General features: G+C 36.8%; 1 protein-coding gene and 2 long non-coding RNA genes across 5 annotated transcripts in view; 2 read left to right on the top strand and 1 right to left on the bottom strand.

Moving 5' to 3' along the window:
- Positions 1 to 4981: 4981 nt before the first annotated feature.
- On the bottom strand, positions 4982 to 5777 carry LOC125245482. The gene is made up of 2 exons (XR_007179557.1): positions 5628 to 5777; positions 4982 to 5159 (listed from the first exon to the last, which is right to left on the bottom strand). It is a non-coding gene; the product is annotated as an uncharacterized LOC125245482 (long non-coding RNA).
- A 51-nt stretch (positions 5778 to 5828) lies between these two features.
- On the top strand, positions 5829 to 6883 carry LOC125245480. The gene is made up of 3 exons (XR_007179555.1): positions 5829 to 5949; positions 6631 to 6693; positions 6817 to 6883. It is a non-coding gene; the product is annotated as an uncharacterized LOC125245480 (long non-coding RNA).
- A 6584-nt stretch (positions 6884 to 13467) lies between these two features.
- LOC125245421 (scavenger receptor cysteine-rich type 1 protein M130-like) overlaps positions 13468 to 26297 on the top strand; it is a 41679-nt gene continuing 28849 nt past the window's right edge. The window contains exons 1-18 of one of the 3 annotated variants that reach the window (XM_048156002.1): positions 13469 to 13944; positions 14297 to 14611; positions 14929 to 15255; positions 15377 to 15691; positions 15768 to 16091; positions 16168 to 16485; positions 17626 to 17925; positions 18018 to 18095; positions 18303 to 18617; positions 18731 to 18928; positions 19027 to 19110; positions 19632 to 19691; positions 19852 to 19908; positions 20053 to 20130; positions 20232 to 20294; positions 20416 to 20478; positions 20674 to 20736; positions 20849 to 21010. In XM_048156002.1, the coding sequence (XP_048011959.1) occupies positions 13725 to 13944; positions 14297 to 14611; positions 14929 to 15255; positions 15377 to 15691; positions 15768 to 16091; positions 16168 to 16485; positions 17626 to 17925; positions 18018 to 18095; positions 18303 to 18617; positions 18731 to 18928; positions 19027 to 19110; positions 19632 to 19691; positions 19852 to 19908; positions 20053 to 20130; positions 20232 to 20294; positions 20416 to 20478; positions 20674 to 20736; positions 20849 to 20898 (3228 nt within the window). In that variant the 5' untranslated portion in view covers positions 13469 to 13724 and the 3' untranslated portion in view covers positions 20899 to 21010. Of the gene's footprint in view, positions 13945 to 14296; positions 14612 to 14928; positions 15256 to 15376; positions 15692 to 15767; positions 16092 to 16167; positions 16486 to 17625; positions 17926 to 18017; positions 18096 to 18302; positions 18618 to 18730; positions 18929 to 19026; positions 19111 to 19631; positions 19692 to 19851; positions 19909 to 20052; positions 20131 to 20231; positions 20295 to 20415; positions 20479 to 20673; positions 20737 to 20848; positions 21013 to 26297 lie in introns of those variants that run through there. The other 2 variants (XM_048156004.1, XM_048156003.1) reach the window with 2 other exon arrangements.

Below are 26297 nucleotides of genomic sequence, written 5' to 3'. Positions count from 1 at the left end.
GATTTGTCAGTGTCCACCACTCCTGCCACAACAACATCATCTTCTCCTCCAGTTTCTCAGACAGTGAGCTCAACATCAGTCTCTCGTCCACAAAGTCCTCCAGCAGCGTCTCTCTCTGTGCTTGTGATTGTACTGGGAGTTGTGCTCTTACTGCTCTTAGTGCCACTGCTTATACTGATTCAGCAGAACAGAGTGATGAGGAGAGGTAGGAGAGATCCAGAGACTGTCATATTGTGTCTTATTCAGTGTGTGATCAGTCATGTGTTGTGAACTGACAGCAGGTTTGTCTCTCTACACTCACAGCTCTCTCTAAGAGGAGACACAGGAGCACGACTGAGGCCGTTTATGAGGAGATTCATCACAGACACAATCGCTTCACTCAGAGGGGTGAGACATGAGCCGTGAATCTTATTTAATATGATGAATTAATAAGAGAGTCTGTCAGACACTTGATGTTCATCTATTATTAGTCCTGTTAAACCTCCTGCAGAAAACCACAGAGCTGCAGGTGTGTGTGTGCATGTGTGTGTGTGTGTGTGTGTGTGTTTGTCTCTTCCTGTGTGTATTTCTGGAAGGCAGTGAGGAATGGGTTCATGTGAGGATACATGTGTGTTTACTAATAGGCCTCTAAAACATGAGATTTCTGCCTCTAATGCTTTTAAAATGTAAGTAATTATTATTTGTGTTGTGTTTTCAGTAACAAAATGCTTTCTGGTCCAAAGGAAATGAGGATTCAGTCTGTTTGTAATGATGAACATGTTTCTGACTGTTCTGCTCCTTTAACAGGGAGTCTCATCTCTGAAGAACTGCATTCTGGGTATGAAGATGCTGATGAGCTTCTCTCAGGTTAGAGAGCTGAAGAATATTCAAAACAACACCTAAAATAATTTTTTTGATTTACAAACTAAATGAAATACATGACCAATAATTCAGTTCACAATACTAAACTTTTATCTCATTAGCAAAAGAGTTCACGACAGCATATTATGATGATGTCACCAATGGCAGTGGCCTGAAAGGTCAGTAATTGATCACATGATTCATTACCAGAATGATGATTAAAAAAGCTGAATGGTCTCAAGACCTGCAACAGTATATTTTTGCATTTATTATGTTTCCCAAAATTATAAAAACACTCTAAATATAAACATGTTTTGATGCAGAAGAGATGATGAAGGAAATCACACCGGGATATTATGATGATGTCATCACTGATGGACTGAAACCAGATCGTGAGACAGGTGTCGCTCTGTTATTATTTAATAGGATATGAAATCATTATATATTTTATATATATATATATATATATATATATATATATATTTGTATTTGTATGGGTGTCTCATGTTCAATTTGTAGAAGACACACCTGAGAGTTATGATGATGTCATGACGAGTGGACAGAACTTTAATAATAAAAAAGGTGTTTTTACTTTTTCATTCTTTTTTTGGGAATGTTTAAAGAGTTAGTTCACCCAAAAATGAAATTTCTGTCAGTAATTACTCACCCTCATGTCATTCCACACCTGTAAGTGCTTCGTTCATCTTCGGAACACAAACTGAGATATTTTTGATAAAATCCGATGGCTCAGAGAGGCCAGCATCTTTTTCAATGCCCAGAAAGCTACTAAAAACATAATTAAAACAGTTCATGTGAGTACAGTGGTTTAACCTTAAAGCAACGAGAATACTTTTTGTGCGCCAGAAATAACAAAATAGCGACTAGATACAGTGGGTACGGAAAGTATTCAGACCCCCTTAAATTTTTCACTCTTTGTTATATTGCAGCCATTTGCTAAAATCATTTAAGTTCATTTTTTTCCTCATTAATGTACACACAGCACCCCATATTGACAGAAAAACACAGAATTGTTGACATTTTTGCAGATTTATTAAAAAAGAAAAACTGAAATATCACATGGTCCTAAGTATTCAGACCCTTTGCTGTGACACTCATATATTTAACTCAGGTGCTGTCCATTTCTTCTGATCATCCTTGAGATGGTTCTACACCTTCATTTGAGTCCAGCTGTGTTTGATTATACTGATTGGACTTGATTAGGAAAGCCACACACCTGTCTATATAAGACCTTACAGCTCACAGTGCATGTCAGAGCAAATGAGAATCATGAGGTCAAAGGAACTGCCTGAAGAGCTCAGAGACAGAATTGTGGCAAGGCACAGATCTGGCCAAGGTTACAAAAATATTTCTGCTGCACTTAAGGTTCCTAAGAGCACAGTGGCCTCCATAATCCTTAAATGGAAGACGTTTGGGACGACCAGAACCCTTCCTAGAGCTGGCTGTCCAGCCAAACTGAGCTATCAGGGAAGAAGAGCCTTGGTGAGAGAGGTAAAGAAGAACCCAAAGATCACTGTGGCTGAGCTCCAGAGATGCAGTCGGGAGATGGGAGAAAGTTGTAGAAAGTCAACCATCACTGCAACCCTCCACCAGTTGGGGCTTAATGGCAGAGTGGCCCGACGGAAGCCTCTCCTCAGTGCAAGACACATGAAAGCCCGCATGGAGTTTGCTAAAAAACACCTGAAGGACTCCAAGATGGTGAGAAATAAGATTCTCTGGTCTGATGAGACCAAGATAGAACTGTTTGGCCTTAATTCTAAGCGGTATGTGTGGAGAAAACCAGGAACTGCTCATTACCTGTCCAATACAGTCCCAACAGTGAAGCATGGTGGTGGCAGCATCATGCTGTGGGGGTGTTTTTCAGCTGCAGGGACAGGACAACTGGTTGCAATCGAGGGAAAGATGAATGCGGCCAAGTACAGGGATATCCTGGACGAAAACCTTCTCCAGAGTGCTCAGGACCTCAGACTGGGCTGAAGGTTTACCTTCCAACAAGACAATGACCCTAAGCACACAGCTAAAATAACGAAGGAGCGGCTTCACAACAACTCCGTGACTGTTCTTGAATGGCCCAGCCAGAGCCCTGACTTAAACCCAATTGAGCATCTCTGGAGAGACCTAAAAATGGCTGTCCACCAACGTTTACCATCCAACCTGACAGAACTGGAGAGGATCTGCAAGGAGGAATGGCAGAGGATCCCCAAATCCAGGTGTGAAAAACTTGTTGCATCTTTCCCAAAAAGACTCATGGCTGCATTAGATCAAAAGGGTGCTTCTACTAAATACTGAGCAAAGGGTCTGAATACTTAGGACCATGTGATATTTCAGTTTTTCTTTTTTAATAAATCTGCAAAAATGTCAACAATTCTGTGTTTTTCTGTCAATATGGGGTGCTGTGTGTACATTAATGAGGAAAAAAAAAATTAACTTAAATGATTTTAGCAAATGGCTGCAATATAACAAAGAGTGAAAAATTTAAGGGGGTCTGAATACTTTCCGTACCCACTGCATTTATTTCACAATATCTAGTGATGAGCAATTTCAAAACGATGCTTCATGAAGCTTCGAAGCTTTATGAATCAGTGGTTCAAAATCACATGATTTCAGTAAACAAGGCTTTGTTATGTCATAAATGTTTTGAAACTTCAATAGTTCAAATGACTTTGGCAGTTTGATAAGTGTTTCAAACCACTGAATCGAAACAAAAGATTCATAAAGCTTCGAAGCTTCATGAAGCAGTGTTTTGAAATCACCCATCACTAGATATTGTTGAATAAAGTCCCTGTTTTGTTATTATATTTTTGGCACACAAAAAGTATTCTTGTCGCTTTATAATATTAAGGTTAAACCACTGTAGTCAGCTTTCTGCTTTCTGGGCATTGAAAAAGGGAGTGTTATTGCTGGCGATGCAGGCCTCACTGAGCCATCAATTTTATCAAAAATATCTTGAAAATTTCCTGATAATTTACTCACCCCCATGTCATCCAAGATGTTCATGTCTTTCTTTCTTCAGTCGAAAAGAAATTTTTTGATGAAAACATTCCAGAATTATTCTCCTTATAGTGGACTTCAATGGCCTCCAAACAGTTGGTCAAAATTAGTTTCACTGCAGCTTCAAAACGTTCTATGCGATCCCAGACGAGAAATAAGGGTCTTATCTAGAGAAACCATTGCTCATTTTCTAAAAAAAAATAATAATTATACGTTTTAACCATAAATGCTCATCTTGAACTAGCTCTCTTCATCTTTTTCTTCTTCTCTATTTGAATTCCAGCAGTGTAGATGCTGCTAAGTGTATTACTGCCCTCCACAGGTCGAAGTTTGAACTAAATTGGCACATACAATATGCTTATGCAAGTATATAACAATTAGTTCAAACTTTGACTTGTAGAGGGCAGTAAATCACTTAGCAGTGTGAGTGTCTACAGTGCCGGAATTCTAATAGAGAAGAAGAAGAGAGCTAGTTCAAGAAGAGCATTTATGGTTAAAACGTATATAATTATTTTTTTTTTAATGAGTGATGGTTTCTCTAGATAAGACCCTTATTCATTGTCTGGTATCATTTAAAGCCCTCTGAAGCTGCACCGAAACTGTAATTTTGACCTTCAACTGTTTGGAGGCCATTTGAAGTCCAGAAAAATCCTGGAATGTTTTCATCAAAAACCATTTCTTTTCGACTGAAGAAAGAAGGACATGGACATCTTGGATGACATGGGGATGAGTAAATTATCAGGAAAAATTAATTTGAAAGTGAACTAATCCTTTAATTTGTGTTCCGAAGATGAACGAAGGTCTTACAGCTGTAGAATGACATGAGGATGAGTCATTAATGACAGAATTTTCATAATTTTTGGGTGAACTAACCCTTTAACTTAATACCTCTGAAGTGATGCTCAGTTCTGATATGATGATGTATCATTTGTTCTGTTTATATCTTCATGTTTATGTAGTGGACACACCGGAGCATTATGATGATGTCGTTATTATTGGACAGAACATTCCAGGTGTAACAGGTGAGTCACACAGAACTGTATTTTATCATCATCCACTAATATTGAACATGTTTCTACCATTAATGAATCATCATGACTTCATCAGGAGTAAATCTAAATGTTGGAGAGACTTTTGACTGTCAGGATCTGATTTAATTATAATTATATGAGTGAAGCCGGTCAGAGCACAACTTTATATAAGGAAGAGGAGAAGGTCATCAGGTTTAGAGGATGTATTGATCAAAATAAGCCACAGAGGTACAGGTATTTCACAGGTAGAGATCAGTTACAGGCAGTTGAGGCATTAGTCTGGAACACAAGAAATACAATAAAGGATAATGAAAATAGGTCGGCATATATACAATAATAAACGACCATTGGTACATAAAGGCAGTCAAAGTATATTAAATCCTCATCAATAACATTTCTCCATGAAATATACAATCCAAGGGAGGAAAATACGGTATCATGTTGTACATTATAAGCCATAAGCGATCGTCTGACATGATAAACATAACTCCATATATGGATATAATCACGGATATAATGGATATAATTAGAGTGCAATCGCTCGTCTGATATAAACAGCTTCAATATCAAATCACGTCGCAAACTGATCATTGTAAACCAGAACAGTGAAAAACAAACAGAAGAAATAATCACACATGAACAGCGTCATTCAGCTGGACTAACAGAAACAACAGCTGCGGGCATGATTAAACACAAATAACTCAATAACGATCTCAATAAACACAAAAATAAGACAAACAGGATTACTTGCAGGTCAATAGGGAACACCTTGAGGTGATTCTGCAGCAAATATCACAAATAAACAGCAATAAATGTCCTTTCAGCGATCGGCTCTACAGAGCATAGCAGTTCAGCAGCAACAGCAGCTTGACTCACGTGACTGCTCAGCTGGAAGATGACGTGAATGTCAAAATAAAAGCCCTCGTAAAGGACCCTTTACAACACAAATATTCTCAGACAGTTTTCTTCTTCTTTTTTACTTATTTCAGTCACAGACGAGTACAGTGCAAAAAGGGATCTCATGTTTGAAAGGGTTTCAAAGTATATTGTGAGATCAGTATTACAAAAGGTAATATATGAGAGTTTCTTTTGAGTTATTTTTGTCTTGTGAATACAAAACTTTGCCAAGGTTAATTGTGTAATTTTGTTTTTCAGAAAAATATGAGGTTTGAAAACAAAGTAAAATGTAATAAGGTTCTAAATTAAGAGTTTTATTCATTTTAAAGTCAATCCAAAAAATAGGGCAATAAAAAAATAAATGGTCAAAATCTTCAAATGATGTATAAGTACATTTATCACAGACAGTATGAATATATCTACTAATGGAAGCATTTACAGGATAACATCTATGAATATTTTTTTTCTTTATTAGAAATAACATATTTATATGTTAAAGTTCAAATGATGTGACAAGATACACAATGAGGTTAAAGACGTTTTGATTCAGAGGATTGGATCTGACATTAAAGGAATTTCTTATAAAATTGTTATTAAAACGTTTATCAAAAAAGGGGATTTACAATGTTGAGGATTTTGTAAGGTTGTATTATTAATATCTACATCTGATAATTTGGTTAAAGTTATTACATCATTGGGGATAGCCTTAATTATTGTAAATTATTTTAAATAAACAAAAAAAAACATTTTTAAATAAAATTAGGGTTTGTGTAGGAAAGAGATCAATGACATCATCAGTGACACAAGCTGTATTAAAATCACAATGTGAGGTTTTATTTCACATGTGTATCAGAGGGAGATCAGGAGGAGTATGATGATGTGAAGAACAGCGATGAAGATGAGAGAAACCTGTTGGGTCGGTTATTGTCACATTTCTATAGCCTATAACTATTTTTATTTGTTATGTTGCTCATTTAAAGTAAAACTTGATGCATTTATAACAATAAAAATATGAATTTGCTTTTGTTTTTAAAAACAGACTATGATGATGTGGGGGAGGAGTCAAATAAAGAGGGAGGAGCCATATGACTCGCTGACCACACCCACTGCCTCTGATCATCAAATCATATTACAGTTACTGGAGATACTGTTTTTTTGCTACTAAAGATTCAGTGTTTTATGTTTTTATTTTAAATGAAAGGTTTCATGCTGTGCAAAATTCAGTAACAAACTTTAGTATTTGTATTTTAGTATTTGAGCTATTTTTATAATTTTTTTTTTTGATAACATGCTTTTCACCTAATAAAAAATAACATTCATGTCACAAAAATATTTTTTAGAAGAGTGATTAGAGGAAAGGAGAAAATTATGCAAAATACTATAAATGTTAAATGATTAAATAGTTTTACCACTTAATAGATATTATAAGTTATCATGTTTTCCATAAATTTACTACCAGCATTAGTTCTTGTGTATGTCGTCTTGAATCAACTTAAATAGAGCACAATTTGGGGGGAAAAAAACATTTACTCAAACTGCACAGTTTATTGTGTGATGTTCATTTTACTTTAAAATGCTTTAAACAACTTTAAACAGTTTTTAGTCTGAATTATTTGCTCTGATCTTGAATCTTCTGCAGCAATAGCGCCATCTGCAGGTAGAGGTTTGTTTGACCCTTCTTGGTTTTTCTCTTCAACAGCTGATGTTGTCATTTTCTTTTCCTCAGTTAACTATAAGCTTCACTGGACATTGATAAAACAGCATTAGAGAATTACATTACGCCTCTAAACAGGGATTATTCACAAGTAACACATGGGAAATTAAGAAAACAAAGCAGATTATTTCCTCTTAAACATCGGTGACTTTAGATGCACTGATCTATAAATTCACTCTCTTTTCATGTTTCATACAGCAGTGTCACGACACCCCTTGAAAATGTTCAGTAATTTGTGGCCCCTACACTAGTGTTGTCACGATACTGGAGTTTCGCCTATTTACTGTTTGTAAACATTCGGGATGCGCGCGCATCGTGGTTGCAGAAAACCCGGGAGTGATAACCAGTACGACTAGAGAGTTACGACGAAGCGGTTCAAAGTAGTTAAGATTTAGAAACATTATAGAATATTTTGATTTGTTATTTTTTTTAAATGTTGTCGGCATATCACAGCAGCTTCACCCAGCGATAAGCACTGTTATTTCAAAAAAATTAACATTAGCTACCGAGTGGGATACAGCTTACGGATCCGTTTGCCATAGCACCTTGTCAGTGGTTAAATGATGAAACGAAATGGCCAAGCATCCAGTGGCCAGAGATATATATTTACCTGATTGACACCTCAAGTGTATAGCCTATACTCAGGAGAAGCTAAAAGCGTATAAGTCTCTTGACGCGTACAACTTTGTTTTGTTTTTGTTTGTCATGAATTAAAAGAATAAAAAGTTAATTTCGAGTTTATATCTCACAATTCTGACTTTTATTTCTCGCAAATCTGAGTTTATATCTCACATTTCTTACAAAGAAAAACAATTGTGAGATATACTCGTTATTCTGTCTTTTCTGAATTGCAATTTATCCCGCAATTCTGACTTTTTTTCCCCTCAGAATTGTGAAATAAACTCACAATTGCGAGGAATAAAGTCCGAACTGGGAGTAATAAACACGCAAATGCAAGAAAAAAGTCAGAATTGTGAAATTAAAATTGTATAGACTGTTTAAAAGTTATCTATGTGAAATGTTATAGGTTTAAATATTATTTCAATGCTGTAACTGCTATGTATGTATGTCCTCTGAACTGCATATGTGAATATTATGTAGACTTACTGTTTACATCAAATTCCTGCTTTAATAGTAGACTAATCCTTGCAGGTGTCATCAGTCCAGTCTGTGAAACGTCTCCGTTTAGCTTCAAAGGACGTTTTCAACGATGGTTTTCTTTAAAAATTAAGACTATATTTTTTGATTTCCGAGTCCAACATCCAGAGGCACAACAAAACATTTTTCTCTTATTCTCTTATTTTCCTCCAATTGCTACCGCTATTTTTCTGCAACCACTATGCGCGCGCAGCTGCAAGTGACGTCATTGTGACGTCTGCTCCAAAGTGGTCTATTATCTTTATGTCTGTATAAAACTGATTGAATTCGCACTATAGGCCTGTTTCACAGAATGTGAGTGAAATTGTTTGGATGAGGGGGATCAAGTATTTAATATTTTTATTTAAAATTAACTTTTACATGATTGACAGACAGATAAAGGTTGACACATCCTGGTGTTATTTCCCTCCTCAATGTTTAACAATAAATAAGAGTTGAATGCCAGAGCTCTGTGTAATTTGTGACATTAAACTCAATATCGTATAAACGTTTTAAATTAAATCCAGTAAACGAGTTTGTGGCGAGCGACTGTTACTCTGGTTTAAATGCTCTGCTGGGATGGTTGTTGTTGCAGCACGGACTGTATTCAGTGTGACACCAGTCATCTTATGTTGTTTATATCTGATAGTACAGTCCGGGTTTGTTGTGTTTAATAAAGTTAAATGTACGCAACTAGATTGGCGTGAACTGTCTATTCTATTGATAATAGATGACAGAATGAAACATGGTGGCAAACAACTAATCTGGCGAAATCATGGAAACTGTGTAAAGAAGAGTTCACGCTGTATATGGATCTTATTTTTGCGGACGCTGGAGAAGCTGAAAGTTTTCAGAGCTGTGCGAGACCCTGATCCCAACCTCGACACCAGATTAACAAGTGCACTGGATGACCACTGCAGTCTAAAAGTGAACTAGACAGTTGAAAGGTACCGTTTTTTTTGTCAAAAATCAGCTCTGATGAGAACATTGACAAAATATGAAACGGACTTAAGATTGATCTCCAGATCAAAGACCAAAGACTCTGATCCGCGATAGAAATGGTTGCGGCATATCCAGCTGTTTTGAGAGAGAGACTTTTAAGGGAGCAGGATTTGACTTTGGGAAAATGTGTGCAAATCTGCAGGACAACAGAGTGACAGAAGACGCTGTGAGAAAAGATAAAAGAGCTGTAAACTGCAAGAGAAGGGTCCCTGTGGCGATGATGGCGCCACTTAAAGCAGAGCTGAATGATCTTCAATGAAGAGAGATCATCACACCAGTAGACTGCAGCACAGAGTGGATTAACAGTCTTAATATTGTCATGAGGAAACCTCAGGATATACATAGATCCAAGACCACTCAACAGAGCTCTGAGAAGATGCCACTTTCCTCTGCTGACAATAGAGGAAATACTGCCAGATTTGTCAAGGGCAAAAGTTTTCACTGTGTGTGACGTGAAAATGGATTTTGGTATGTGAGCCTGGATGAGGAATCAAGTTACATGACCACATTTGCCACACCGTATGGCAGATACAGATGGCTGAGGATGCCGATGGAAATCAGCCCCGCTCCAGAGGTGTTTCAAAGAAAACTCAGTCAAGCTCTGGAAGGATTGAGAGGTTTATATGTCATAGCTGATGACATCCTCATCACAGGAGAGGGTGAGACATTAGAATTAGCAAACCAAGACCATGACGACAGTCTGAGAGCACTGTTGAATAGATGCAGAGAAAAGAACATCAAACTGAATGCAGAGAAGTTTCAACTGAGAAAAAGTGAGGTTTCATATATCGGACATTAACTTACAGCAGACGGGCTCAGAGTGGATCCTGAGAAGCACGAGCGGTCAGAGACATGCCACGTCCAACAGATGTCAAGGGTATCCAAAGGCTCCTGGTCATGGTAAACTATCTCTCGAAATCCTGTGACCACCTGTCAGATGGCTTTGAGATACTGAGGCAGCTAACTCATAAAGACGGTCTCTGGGAATGGTCAGATGTGCATGAACAAGATTCACACAGCTCAAAGATGCCATCAACAAAGCCCCGATTCTCAAATATTACAATCCAGATGAACCACTGACACTTCAGTGTGATGGTCGGAGACTCGGTTAGGGGCTGCTTTACTTCAGGAGAGGGCGCAAGTTGCTTATGGAAGTCAGGCATTGACTCAGACAGAGAGGAGTTATGCCCAGATAGAGAATGTTTGGCCATTGTCTTCGGTATGGAAAAATATGGGAGCAAAGTAACTGTACAATCTGACCATAAGACACTGGAAAACAGTAAGAAAACCCCTGCTGAACCCAAAACACCTGCAAAGAATGTTACTTGGACTACAGAGATATGACATTGAAGTCAATTATATCCCAGGGAAGGACATGTTGCTATCTGACACGCTGAACCGCTCATACTTACCTGAACATGCATCAGTGAGTTCAGTAGAAATGGAGACTGAAAGCATAAACACGGTCCAGCATGTACATATAGCAGAAGAAAGGCTCCAGGCCATCAGAGAAGAAACAGGTAAAGACAGAAAATTGCAAACACTGATCAGATTCATCCAGGAAGGTTGGCCAATGAACAAAAAAGACTTGCCAAATGACATTTCCACTCTTTTCAGGAGGAACTGAGTGCACAGAGTGAATAGTGTTTGGAGGAGAGAGTTGTAATCCTGACGCACTCAGCGGTGTCATTGTTCAGCGCATTCACTCACATTTGATCATAGAGGGATTCCTAAGAAGGACAAGAGAATGTGTTTATTGGTTGGGGATGAATGATCAGATAAAGACATTCATAGAGAAATGTGACATCTGCAGATTTATGGATGTGAAACAGCAGAAGGAGACTCTGTGGTCTCACAAACTAGTACCCAGTAACTCATGGTCTAAGGTGTGGACAGATATATTCACTTTAGACAACAGAAACTACCTGATCACCGTAGATTACCTCTATGATTTCCAAACCTCACCATGCTCGATCAGAGAATCACACCATGACAACAGATCAAAGCAAGTCCAGCACAGCGATTGTTCAGTAGGAGAACCAGATCTCTGATGCTCATGACAACCTGCTACAACCAAAGGTCATTCACACTCGACAAGGACAGATTGGAAACAAGAACCGTCAGGCTGCATATTATAACAGACATGCAACAGATCTAGATCCTCTAAAACAAGGAGACAGAGTCCGTGTCCAGCCAGAGGAACAAAACATGGAGAAAAGCAACAGTTGTGAATCCTGTGGACTACAGGTCTAATGACGTCCAGCTCGATTCATTCTGAGGAGAAACCGCCGACACCTCAGGAGGGACAGAAACACAGTAGAGGAAAAAACAGAGACTTGTTGGTGAACAGAGACAGTGTGACAGACTCAAACCAAACACAGACACTCCTGTTGTTTTTTTAACAAAGTCTGGAAGAAAAGTGATTAGACCTCACTACCTTAAAGACTATGTTCAGTAACCCACTAATACTCACCTCCATGCTCCAGGAAATTTAGTTGGTATATTTGTTCACCTGTAGGTACAGTTTGTATTCATATGTGCCAACTGAAAAAAAAAAAGAAAAAGGGGGGAAAGATAAACAGTGAAGACAACATTTTGTTATAACAGTTTATTAATTGAAGGGAATATGTATTAGAATGCATTAAGGAGACAATACAAATGCCATCTTACTGAAATTGCAATGTTAATATTTTAATTTTGTATATAAGTTTATATTGTGTAACGTTAATTTAAGATACTTGGAAGAAGAAAAAAAAAAAAGATAAAGGATGTTGGGATGGTTGTTGTTGCAGCACGGACTGTATTCAGTGTGACACCAGTAGTCTTATGTTGTTTATATCTGCTAGTATAGGCCGGGTTTGTTGTGTTTAATAAAGTTAAATGTACGCAACTAGATTGGCGTTAATCGTTCATTTTATTTATAATAGATGATAGAATGAAACAGAAAGCGCGAGCAGAGTGCGCGTTCACAGAGGAGGAGGAGCTTGTTCAGCTCGCAGACAGAACATGATGTTTCTATGGTTACAGACGCTGCGCGTCCTCGATTCTTGAAAAACATCTTAAATTATTTTTTATTCTGTTCATTGGTGAAACTTTTTTATGCTGAAAATATATTTAACTATTACGAGGAACAAACCTGCATCTATAATGAGTTTTTTTGTTATGTAATATTAAATGTTTCTAATAGAATGAAGCATCAAAGTCATATGAAAAGACCAAATATTCAAGATTACAGGGCAAATTTAAAGTTTGTCCGTGAAAAACCTGATATTAAAATCACTCTTACGAAAGGTTACATTCTGTTCCTCTGTGCATAGACTATAGTCTGTTACAACAGCAGATAAAGTGTAAAATTAATGTGCATTGAAAATGAGCTCTAAATGAAACAAGTTACTTATAAATGTTGCTGTAAGAGAAGAAAAAACATTGATTTCTGTCCTGAAACATGTTCACACTCCTTCATGCTCAACACAGGGACAGACCCTTGTAGTCTTCAATAAGAGGTGCTTTACTGCCATCTGCTGGACAAATACAGCATTGCAGCATTAAACATGTTTATTGATGTTGTTTATTATTCTCTAAGGTTTACTTATTTATGTAGATAATATTTAATTTATTTAATAAAAATTCATCTGAATTGCTTAGCAAAAATACAGTTTATACTATGGTGTAATCAAATTTTATTTTTAGAATAACAGAACAAAGCAGAAAAATAGTCATATTATGCATAATTTATCCCGAAACAGTAAGACTGAAATGTTACACTTTTTTCAAATAATTCATGAAAAAAAAAAACTTCTACTAAGTTACAAGTGTTTGAAGTGATCAGACTTACAGAAACAGTCATCAGAGTTGTATGTTGTGTGTGCAGATCCAGGCTTTGATGCTGAATATAACCTGCAGTGTTTCTCTATCAATCTCTTTAAGTTTAGTGTGACTTTATCTCCACGCTGACATATGACTGACACGAGTCTGTCCTCAGTGAAGTGTCTCTTCACGCTGGAGGAGAGTCCCGCTCATCAGCGCTCACACTTTATTGATATATATGGAGAAAATAAAAATGCTGCTTTCTGATTTGTCACTGATTGTGTTTGATGATTTCCTCTGTTGTGTCTAATAAGGTAACAGTGAGTGTCATTGGCAGCTGTGAGAGTCTCTCTCTCTTTAGGGGACTGACAGGAGCCAGTTTCTTCAGTGTGTTTGAGGGAGCAGAAGGAGAAACAGAGTCAAACAAACAGTGTGACGAGCAGAAAAAGATGGAGGGATGTCTGACACTCATTTTATTCTCCTCTATAGTCAGTCTAACAACATCTGGTAAGTACAAAATTGACTGTTAAGATGTGAAATTTTACTTGTTTGAATAAGGAGTTTATCAATGATAGCATTAGACCACTAACCGAATAGAGGCCTGAAAATTTTGATTATCAGTTAGATTTTACAGGCCTTTTACAGACAACCAATTTTATGATGACAACATTTATTATTTATATTTGTAACATACTCTTGTCCAGTTTTAGTTGTCCAGTTTTCAGTATTTATTAATATTTCTATTTACCAAATTCTTTCCATTTTATGTTTCTTGACCTTGCATTATTCTACTAATGATACATTTAGGCTGTTCTACTACTATTGTGGTTAAATAGCTTTCTTTCTCTTTCATGTACAGATTTTGAGACTGTGAGGTTAGTTGATGGTAACAGTTCCTGTGCTGGTCGAGTGGAGGTTCATCATGAAGGTCAGTGGGGAACAGTGTGTGGTTATAACTGGGATATGAATGAAGCTGAAGTGGTGTGTAGAGAGATAGGATGTGGAGAGGCTCTAGAGGCTCTGGGTGATGCTCACTTTGGATCAGGATCAGGAACAATCTGGATGGATGATGTGGCCTGTAGTGGATCAGAGTCTACACTGAAGAACTGTGGATCAAGAGGATGGGGTGAACATTACTGTGGCCATGATGAAGATGCTGGAGTCAGATGCTCAGGTGAGCTGCTCCATACATCACCCTGTTAATGCATCACTGATCTGACCATTTCTTCTATTGATACACAATATGCAAAATAATAAACAAAATAAAATATAAAATAATTTGACACATTTTGTTTTCAAAGCTATTTATAAACAATAAACTTATGACTAATTGTTAAACTTGTAATTGAAATGACCCATTATTGTTTTCATATTAATTACTTAAAGGAAAGGTAATCAGTCACAGGTATTGTTTGTTCGTAACAGTTACAGATACTGGTCACTCACTATGATTCTAATTAAAGTGTTTTTATGTGTATGCAATATGATCAGCAACTGTAAATTATGGACGGTTTACAAGACTTGCTGATGGACCTCACCTGTGCGCTGGGAGATTAGAGGTTCTTCAGGGGAACACATGGTACACAGTGTGTGCTGCTGCCTTTGACCAGCAGGATGCAGAGGTTGTGTGTCGAGAGCTGGACTGTGGGGCTCCTGTACAGGTGCTGGGAGAAGATGCTTTTGGAAAAGGAGGCGCTCAGATGTGGACACAAGAGATTCAGTGCAGAGGAAATGAGTCACACATTCAACGCTGTACATCATCAACCTCACCTAATATGAACTGCACCCATGACAATCTCATGGGACTGATATGTTCTGGTAAAATATCAATATTTATCCTGTCAGTGGAGAAATCTGAACCCAGTTATTAAATACTAAAATGTAATTATTGGATCCGTTTCATTAAACTTTCACTAAGTTTCACATTTTCTTTGTCCAGGTTACACTGATCTCAGACTGGTCAATGGTCCTGACATCTGTTCTGGTCGAGTTGAGCGTCAGTACTTCAGTAAATGGGGCACAGTGTGTGATGCATGCTGGGATATGAGAGCTGCCAGTGTCCTCTGTAGACAGCTGAATTGTGGGATTGCTGTGTCTGTTGTGGGATCAGACTGGTTTGGAGAGGGAAGTGGTGAAATCTGGGCTGATGTGTTTGATTGTGACGGGAATGAAACAAAACTCTCAGAATGTTCCATCTCTTCATGGAGTCGAGCTGAATGTTCTCATAGACGAGATGTTGGAGTCATCTGCTCTAGTGAGGAGATTTTATTTTAAAAAATATTATAAATTATCTTGAAATATCTTAATAAAGTGTCACATCTTTCACTCAGATTCCTCTCTGGCTGTTCATGATGGTCTGGTGCGGTTGTCTGGAGAGAGACAGTGTGAGGGGGAGGTGGAAGTTTCCATCCATCAGGTCTGGAGGAGAGTTCTGCTGGACTCCTGGAGTCTCACTGAATCCTCTGTGGTCTGCAGACAGCTGGGCTGTGGCTCTGTGCTGAACTTCTCCGGCTCCTCTTCATCCAGTCCTGAACACAGTCATGAGTGTGTGACGGGCTTCCAGTGCTCTGGGAGTGAAGCTCATCTGGGGAACTGCAGCTCTCCACAAACTCTCAACTGCAGCTCCACACAACAGCTGTCAATCACCTGCTTTGGTGAGAAGAGCAACATCTGGGCAGATTCTTCAGTTGTTAGTGATCACTAATGTGTTTCTCTTTCTCTGAATATCAGGTCGCGGGTCCATCAGGCTGGTGGGTTCTGGGGGAGACTGTGCAGGGAGGCTGGAGGTTTTTCACAGCGGCTCATGGGGGACAGTGTGTGATGACTCCTGGGATATTAAAGATGCCCATGTGGTGTGCAGACAGCTGCAGTGTGGAGCGGCCCTCAGTAACCAGCAGGTACCAGCCTGGTTTGGTCCTGGTTCTGGACCCATATGGCTGGATGAGGTGGAGTGTGAGGGGAATGAGACGTCCCTGTGGAGCTGCTCTTCTCCAGGCTGGGGAAAACATGACTGTCAACACAAGGAGGATGTAGGAGTCGTGTGCTCCGGTAAACAGTGAACAATAATTTCAATAATAACATTTCAATAACTTATGTATGTGACTGATGGTTAGAGGTATTCCAGTATACTTTGCATTTGCAACATTTACAGCAGTGTTGGGAACAGAGAATAGGTCCTTATTCAGAAAATATTTAGAAAATATTAGAACTCAAATAACGGTTACTTTCATGTGCACTTTTCGGTGCCTGGATGGAGTACCTGTATTAAAATACCCTGACAGTTTACTTAATTCTGAAGTACTTACTTATCATGTACCACAATAACTGGAACATATGACTGAATTTACAGCTTGACACGTTTTGTGTTTGACTAATAGTAGTCCAATTGCCTAATGAATGACTTTAGTGAGTCGGTTCTTTTAGTGAATTAAAAGCATACAGCATAACTAGTAAAGCCTAGTGAACATCACTGAACAAATGGGTCAATTCTGTCCAGTAAATCAAAAACATAAAGTTTAGAACCAGCTTTGAGACTGAAATCAGTGTAGTTACTGACTGGACGCTCATACAACAAAATGTAGCTAAATAATATACTGTACATATTGTGCATTTGGTCAGTAGCATTTTATAAATATGAATAAAATAATTTTTTTTTCATATTTTTGTTTGTTTAAAAATTGTGTAACACTCTTTGCATGAATTGTTTTAAATGTTTTAAATATATTTATTATTAAAATTATCTCATCCTTTGGAAATGGATATGTATTTTGTTCATTTCCAAGTATTTATGTCCTCACAAATACACAAGCACTAAAAGAATCACGTCGATTTATTTGGGGAATCATAGGCGAATGGTCTTTTATTTCCATCCCAAATGAACAGATTTACAGTATCTCACAGAAGTGAGTACTCACATTTTTGTAAATATTTTATTATATCTTTTCATGTGACAACACTGAAGAAATGACACTCATAAGTCACCTCTACAATGTAAAGTAGTGAGTGTACACTCACTATTTACATTTTAGCAAAGTGTCCTGATATGTCTTCAAAAATGTTGACAGACACAAGATATCACAATGAACACAGATATAAAATATTTACAAAAATGTGAGGGGTGTACTCACTTCTGTGAGATACTGTAAGTCACATGAGAGTTGAAGTTGATTCTCATCCTTGTCTTTCTAGAGTTTAAAGAGATCAGGTTAACTGAGGGCTGTGAAGGGAATGTGGAGGTTTTCTACAATGGATCCTGGGGAAATGTGTGTTACAATAAGATGGACAGAGACACAGCGAGTCTGATCTGTCAAGAGCTGAACTGTGGAAGATCTGCCAGTGAACCCAGTTATTCAGAGAGACTGAAGTCTCATAATTGGCTTGATAATTTTAAATGTCGACGTCATGATTTCACTATATGGCAGTGTCCATCTTCACCCTGGGGATTGAATGACTGTAAGGAAGATGAAGTGGCCAAAATCACCTGCTCAAGTGAGATTATATTTTACTGATTTAAAATAATGACATTTTTTTTTAAATTGTTCTTTTCAGTATTGAATGAAATTTTAATGTTTTAATCTCAGAGGAACAGACTCGTGAATCTCCTCAGAGTCTTCTGACATGTTCAAACTCATCATCTCCTCACCAGAGACAGTGTTCAGGTAAGTTTATTTTTGAGTTAATTATTACTTAATAACTTAATAGTTATAAATTTAGGATGCATTTTTTTCTATATATATGCATTAAAATCTATGCACTTGAACACTAATAATTTATAATAACTTTAAATAGTTATAAAATGCATTGTAAATGTGTTTTTGTAAATGTTGTGCTGAAGCTGGTCAGTGATGTTGATGTGTGTGATTTAGATCATGTTCCTCTCAGACTGAGTGGAGGGGAGGGCCGGTGCTCTGGGAGGCTGGAGGTGTATCATAACGCTGTGTGGGGCTCAGTCTGTGATGATCTGTGGGACATCAGTGATGCTCAGGTGGTCTGCAGACAGCTGGGTTGTGGAGCAGCACTGAGGGCTGATGGGAATTCAACCTTTGGTGCTGGTGAAGGTGTTGTGTGGCTGAACAGAGTCGAGTGCAGAGGGAATGAGATTCACCTGTGGGACTGTCCTCTCTCCCTGAAGAACCACACTGACTGCTCCAAAAAATATCACGCTGGACTCACCTGTGCAGGTCACAGAAAATCACTGACCAATATTAGTCATTTTAGTGCTAATAATATTTGTGTATTTAAACCATCATTTGCATTTATTTGATTTTGAATGTGTTTGTGTCTTTTTTGACAGATTTGTCAGTGTCCACTACTCCTGCCACAACAACATCATCTTCTCCTCCAGTTTCTCAGACAGTGAGCTCAACATCAGTCTCTCGTTCACAAACTCCTCCGTCTCTCTCTGTGCTTGTGATTGTACTGGGAGTTGTGCTCTTACTGCTCTTAGTGCCACTGCTTATACTGATTCAGCAGAACAGAGTGATGAGGAGAGGTAGGAGAGATCCAGAGACTGTCATATTGTGTCTTATTCAGTGTGTGATCAGTCATGTGTTGTGAACTGACAGCAGGTTTGTCTCTCTACACTCACAGCTCTCTCTAAGAGGAGACACAGGAGCACGACTGAGGCCGTTTATGAGGAGATTCATCACAGACACAATCACTTCACTCAGAGGGGTGAGACATGATCCCTGAATCTTATTTAATATGATGAATTAATAAGAGAGTCTGTCAGACACTTGATGTTCATCTATTATTAGTCCTGTTAAAGCTCCTGCAGAAAACCACAGAGCTGCAGGTGTGTGTGTGTGTGTGTGTGTGTGTTTCTTCCTGTGTGTATTTTTAGGAGTAATAAGGAGGTTCTTATGTTTGTACATGTAAGTGCAGGTGTGTGTGAGTGTGAGTGTGAGTGTGTGTGTGTGTGTGTGTGTGTGTGTGTGTGTGTGTGTGTGTGTGTGTGTGTGTGTCTCTTCCTGTGTGTATTTCTGGAAGGCAGTGAGGAATGGGTTCATGTGAGGATACATGTGTGTTTACTAATAGGCCTCTAAAACATGAGATTTCTTCCTCTAATGCTTTTAAAATGCAAGTAATTAATATTTGTGTTTTCAGTAACAAAATGCTTTATGATCCAAAGGAAATGAGGATTCAGTCTGTTTGTAATGATGAACATGTTTCTGACTGTTCTGCTCCTTTAACAGGGAGTCTCATCTCTGAAGAACTGCATTCTGGGTATGAAGATGCTGATGAGCTTCTCTCAGGTTAGAGAGCTGAAGTATATTCAAAACAACACCTAAAATAAATTATTTGATTTACAAACTCTAAAAAAATAGATCAAACGTATTTCACATATTTTACCACTAAATGAAATGTGTTTGAATGTTTCAATTGTTCACAAAACTAAAACTTTTCTCTTATTAGAAAAAGAGTTCAAGACTGTGTATTATGATGATGTCACCAATGGCAGTGGCCTGAAAGGTCAGTAATTGATCACATGATTCATTCATTACCAGATGATTAAAAAAAACTGAATGGTCTTAAGAAGTGCAACAGTATATTTTGCATTTATGTTGTTTCCCAAAATATTAAAAACACCCAAAATATAAACATGTTTTGATGCAGAAGAGATGATGAAGGAAATCACACCGGGATACTATGATGATGTCATCACTGATGGACTGAACCCAGATCGTGAGACAGGTGTCACTCTGATATTATATAATAGGATATGAAATATTTAAAATATATTCAAAATATATATAAATGATATTTTGTATGTGTGTCTCATGTTCAATTTGTAGAAGACACACCTGAGAGTTATGATGATGTCATGACGAGTGGACAGAACTTTAATATTAAAAAAGGTGTTTTTACTTTTTATTCATTTTTTGTTTGTGAATGTTTAACATAATACCGCTGAAGTGATGCTCAGTACTGATATGATGATGTATCATTTGTTCTGTTTATATCTTCATGTTTATGTAGTGGACACACCGGAGCATTATGATGATGTCATCATTAATGGACAGAACATTCCAGGTGTAACAGGTGAGTCACACAGAACTGTATTTTATCATCATCCACTAATATTGAACATGTTTCTACCATTAATGAATCATCATGACTTCATCAGTAAATCTAATAGTCTCAGACAGTCATGAGGAGAAAGAGATCAGTGACATCATCAGTGACACAAGCTGTATTAAAATCACAATGTGAGGTTTTATTTCACATGTGTATCAGAGGGAGATCAGGAGGAGTATGATGACGTGAAGAACAGCGATGAAGATGAGAGAAACCTGTTGGGTCAGTTATTGTCACATTTCTATATTTTTATTTGTTATGTTGCTCATTTAAACTAAATCTTGATGCATTTACAACAATGAAAATATGAATTTGCTTTTGTTTTTAAAAACAGACTATGATGATGTGGGGGAGGAGTCAAATAAAGAGGGAGGGGCCATATGACTCACTGACCACACCCACTGCCTCTGATCATCAAATCATATTACAGTTACTGCAGATACTGGGTTTCTTATGTTGCTACTAATGCATCAATGCCTTATGATTTTATGATATTTCAAATCTTTTTGAATGAAATGTGACGTAATAAATGAATTTTTATTATCTTCATGAATGAATGAATTTTTTAAAAAAGTATTTGGAGGAAAGTGGTCAAATGAAAATGTGGAAAAATTATTCTTTGGTGATTTTAGGCTAATAATGACAAAATTTAAAATAAATTGGAGCATAATAATTTCCAATGCAGTTTTAAGAAACTTTAGTGATAACAACAAAAAGGTTTGCAAAGATTATTGTACGCATAATTTTGTTCATAAAAAAATCACACACTTTTAAACACCTGCACGGTTTATTGTGTGATGGTCCAGTTTAAATTTAAAATACTTAAAAGAACTTTAAACTTTTCTTTATTTTTATTTTTTGGTTGATACTGAATTATTTGCACTGGAATATTTTAGATTAGCTCCATCTGCAGGTTGAGTTTGGACTGATTATTCTTGGTTTTTCTTTTCAACCACTTTTCAACTATCAAGAACACAGACTATAATAAAACAGACATCAAACATTTGCCAAATAATTTAAAGGGTGCTGAATATGTTTACATGACATTAGACTAAATACCGTACATTCCTTAAGACAAGGTAAACTTATAAATATATTCATATATCTTCTTTTCTAATTGTGCAAGAAAGTAAAAATTCAGTTAGTGTATAGTTATTCAGTTAGTTACCTCAACATGAAAGTAACATAATCTGATATTTTTTGTTACTTTTATTTATTTTATTTATTATTATTATATTTTCATTCAAGACCATACATGCAAATAAATATGAACAGTATATCAAGTTTGCTTTGACTCGTCCAGTATAGCCATGTGGACGTGGCCGGTGTAAACACGGTAAGTTTCTGATTATTATTATTATTATTAACCTTTATTTAACCAGGTGAGTCAACTGAGAACCAGTTCTCATTTACAATGACGACCTGGCCAAGAGGCAGCATAAAAAACCAGTACAATACAAAAACATAAAAGATACAGGTAACACAACTACACAGTGACATAAAAGTAAACAATAAACTAAAAACAAGTACAATGATCCTGAATTATTGACTGAACTGAATTTTTAAAGGAAGAAAGCGATATGAATTAGCTAAGTTTTAGAGTCTGCTGCAGACGATTCCAATCGTATGCAGCAGAAAACTGAAAAGAACAATGACCAAAGGAGGTGCGGACTTTGAGTGAGTAAAGAAACTGCTAGGGCGCAGATTACGACTTGTATTATGAGCAGTTAAAAGGGACTGTAAGTATAATGGAGTTTTACCAATAAGAGTTTTATAAATAAACAGAAGCCAATGAATTTGTCTGCACGAATGTAGAGAAGACCAATTCAGTAAAGAATACAGATGGCAATGGTGAGTGTTAAATGAGGATCTGAGCATTGGACTACACTGTATTTCAGTTGTGGTTGCATGGACGTTACTCTTGTAGAATTGTATTTACAATAAAATCAGTGACCAGCTCAATGAACGCACAATTTGATGTTCTGTTGTTCTAGGAGGAGATATTAACAGTTAAAAAGATCCAACTAAAGTTTTAATTTTCTCATTTAAAAATTTGGGAAAATAAATAATAATTAAAAATGTCATCATTTGACAGTTTCATTTGATTTTTAATAAACACTTAGGCCTACCTTGTCACAGTCACATGGACTTTCAGTTTGTTTGTTGTCATCTGTCACATGTTCCTTTGTTCTAGTTTCCCGCCACAATCAGTATCCATGGACACTAATCTATTCATCACAGCTGTTTGTCATTTGAGTTCATCAGTCTGTCTATTTAAGTTCCTGTATCTGTTCAGTTAGTTGTTGGGTGTCGGTTGGGTGTCGTTTGTGTGTACCTTGGTGTTTGTTCCTGTATGTTCTAGTTGGATTATCTAGTAGTGATGGGCATTCCGGCTCTTTTTTGTGAGCCGGCTCGTTTGACTCAGCTCACTGAAAAGAGCCAGCTCTTTAAATAATAAATGTTTTAACTATGACTTGGACTATGATAGGTGTGAAAACAATTTGTGAAATTGTGAGACATTGCGAGTATGATTTCATTTAATAATTTAATTAGAACTGTTTTCACACCTATCATAGTCAAAATCATAGTTTATTATTTAAAGAGCCGGCTCACGAAACGAGCCGGCTCTTCAAACGAGCCAGCTCACGAAAGAGCCGGAATGCCCATCACTAGTGTGTGCGCCTAGGCTTATATAATTATATTTTTTTGTGTTGTTCTTTGAATTATTAGTCTATTGTTTTAAATAAAATTAAAATCATTCATTACATAATGATTTAATTTCTATAGGCTTTATTTTTAAAAATAGAGTCGGCTCTTCAGATATGTGAGCTGGCTCCCGAAGTTCACGTAAAAGAGCCGGCTCTTAGAGCCGGCTCGTTCACGAACGACCCATCACTATTATCTAGTAAAAGACTTGTTTTGATCTCATCTCCTCGTCGTGTGCTTTATACACCCTAGGTACTGTAACATACCTTTAGAAATGATTATTATAAGAACCTGCTGAAAATGCAATAAGTAAGCCTATCTCTTGGACATGGACTCATCTGATCACAGCACACATTTCCATGAACTCGGGCCCAGAGAACTCGCTGCGATCTCTGCATTGAACAGATGTATAACTTTTCCTCGTGTAACAGAGATTCAAGTTGTATTTTTTTTTGATGCAGCAGCAGACTGTGTTAAGTAAGTTTTCTAAAGTACTCCTGAGCCCATGTGGCTACATTTAAAACAGCAGCATGATGGTTTGTCATGTAATGCCATCTGAGGGGTCAAAGGTCACACACATTCAACAGAGGTTTCCTACTGTATGTTGCCCTACTGACTGAGATTTCTCTGGATTCCCTGAATCTTTTCACAATATTTGCTAGATGGTGAAAGACTTAAAGTGTTAGTTCACCCAAAAATGAGAATTCTGTAATTTATTACTCACCCTCATGTCGTTCTACACCTGTAAGGCCTTCATTCATCTTATGAACACAAATTAAGATATTTTAATTAAATCCGATGACTCAGTGAGGCCTGCGTTCAAAGCAATGACATTTCCTCTCTCAAGATCCATAATACTAAAAACATATTTAAAACAGTTCATGTGAGTTCAGTGGTTCTACCTTAATATTCTAAAGCGACAAGAATATTTTTTGTACGCCAAAAAAAATAAATAATTCAAAACACTGCTTTGGAGCTTTACAAATCGAATCAGTGATTCGGAGCGCCAAAGTCACGTGATTTCAGCAGTTTAGCCGTTTGATTGGAGATCCGCTTTGAATGCAGTCCTCACTGACCCATCGATTTAATCAAAATATCTTAATTTGTGTTCTGAAGATGAATGAAGGCCTTATGAGTGTAGAACGACATGAGGGTGAGTAATTAATTACATTATTTTTATTTTTGGGTGAACTAACCCTTTAAATTCTTTGCAATCTTGCATGGAGAAATGTGATTTTTGAATTGTTTGACAATTCTCTCATGAAATTTGGCACAAAGTAGAGACCCATCTTTGCTTGCAAAACCGAGTCTTTGGTGGATGTTCCTTTTCCTTTACACAAACATGATCCCCTCACCTGTTAACAATTCACCTGCTCATTGTGGACTGTTTCAAAACTGTTTAACTCAGATATTCTGTAATCTTTTCACTATTATTTCGCCTCTGTCACTATTTTTAAGTGTGTTGCAACATCAAAATTTGTTTATATTTACAAAATACAATTAATTTGGCCAGTGAAAACATTTATTTTATTTTTACTTTTGTCAGTTAAATAAAGGTTCAAGAGAATTAAGAAATCACAGATTCTTGATTTTATTGCATTTTACAAAATGTCTTTTTACAAAACTTTTCTTGATTTGGGGCTGTACAATTGCCTATCTTATAGCAGCAGACAAAGAGTAAAATGAATGTGCTGTGAAGAGAGCTATATGTTAAATAAATTACAATTGTAGCTATAAACAAAGTAGCTGTACTCAAACAAATATACATTTTCTGGCCATAAAAATGTACGGAAGCCCTAAACGGCCATGGATTATTATTATTTTTCTGTCTTGTTTTCTCGTGATCACGACTTATTTTCTCGTGATCTCGAGATAACAAAAGTTGTTTTCTCGTGATCACGACTTAATATTTTCTCGTGATCTCGAGATAACAAAAGTTGTTTTCTCGTGATCATGACTTAATCTCTGCTCTAAATTACACAAATGTGCCAACAGGTGGCAGTATATTACCAAATATAACTGGTGATGCGCTGTAAATATCCACTTTATATGGAAGGCCGTTTCAGCATAAAAACGTTCCAGCGTTACTCGTCGTAATTATATTTTTACTAGTAACAATTAAATTAAAGAGCTCTCTAATTCAGTTTTTACTAGTAACAATTACAATTAGAGAGCTCTATAATTCAATTTTTATTAGTAACAATTATGATTGTAGAGCTCTCTAATTGAATTATAGAGCTCTGCAATTATATTCTTACTATGGAAGGCCGTTTCAGCATAAAAACGTTCCAGCGTTACTCGTCGTAATTATATTTTTACTAGTAACAATTAAATTAAAGAGCTCTCTAATTCAGTTTTTACTAGTAACAATTACAATTAGAGAGCTCTATAATTCATTTTTTACTAGTAACAATTATGATTGTAGAGCTCTCTAATTGAATTATAGAGCTCTGCAATTGTATTCTTACTAGTAACAACTGAATTGTAGAGCTCTATAATTCAGTTTTTACTAGTAACAATTCCAATTAGAGAGCTCTACAATTCATTTAGTACTAGTAATAATCCAATTGCAGAGCTCTACAATTCCACTAGAGAGCTCTCTAATTCAATTGTTACTAGTAAAAACTGAATTATAGAGCTCTCTAATTGTAATTGTTACTAGTAAAAACTGAATTAGAGAGCTCTTTAATTAAATTCTTACTAGTAACAATTCTAATTACAGAGCTCTATAATTGTATTATTACTAGTAAAAACTCCTATTCATGAGATGCAAAACAGATTGCAGATTTCCCGCCTACAAAAGTGCGTTTCAAAATAAAAGCCCGGCAGCGTGGTACTAAAGTATCCTGAAATATTTTACAGACTTAGGTAACATATTAATCATGTTCACATTAAAGCAAAATTAAGATGATGCCTGAGATGAAAGCCTATATTTAGTCGTTATATTCATTCACCTTTGTATATTGGTAAAGCTAAGAGCCAAGAACACTCCATATCACTGGACATAATATAGGGTGAAATGCCCTAAGCCACCCAAAGTGTTTTGACAAACTTGATATTAAGGAGTATAAATTCAT

Source organism: Megalobrama amblycephala, linkage group LG14 (genome assembly GCF_018812025.1).
Source record: "Megalobrama amblycephala isolate DHTTF-2021 linkage group LG14, ASM1881202v1, whole genome shotgun sequence".
NCBI lineage: Eukaryota > Metazoa > Chordata > Actinopteri > Cypriniformes > Xenocyprididae > Megalobrama > Megalobrama amblycephala.
This window is presented reverse-complemented; position numbering and strand designations above follow the sequence as displayed.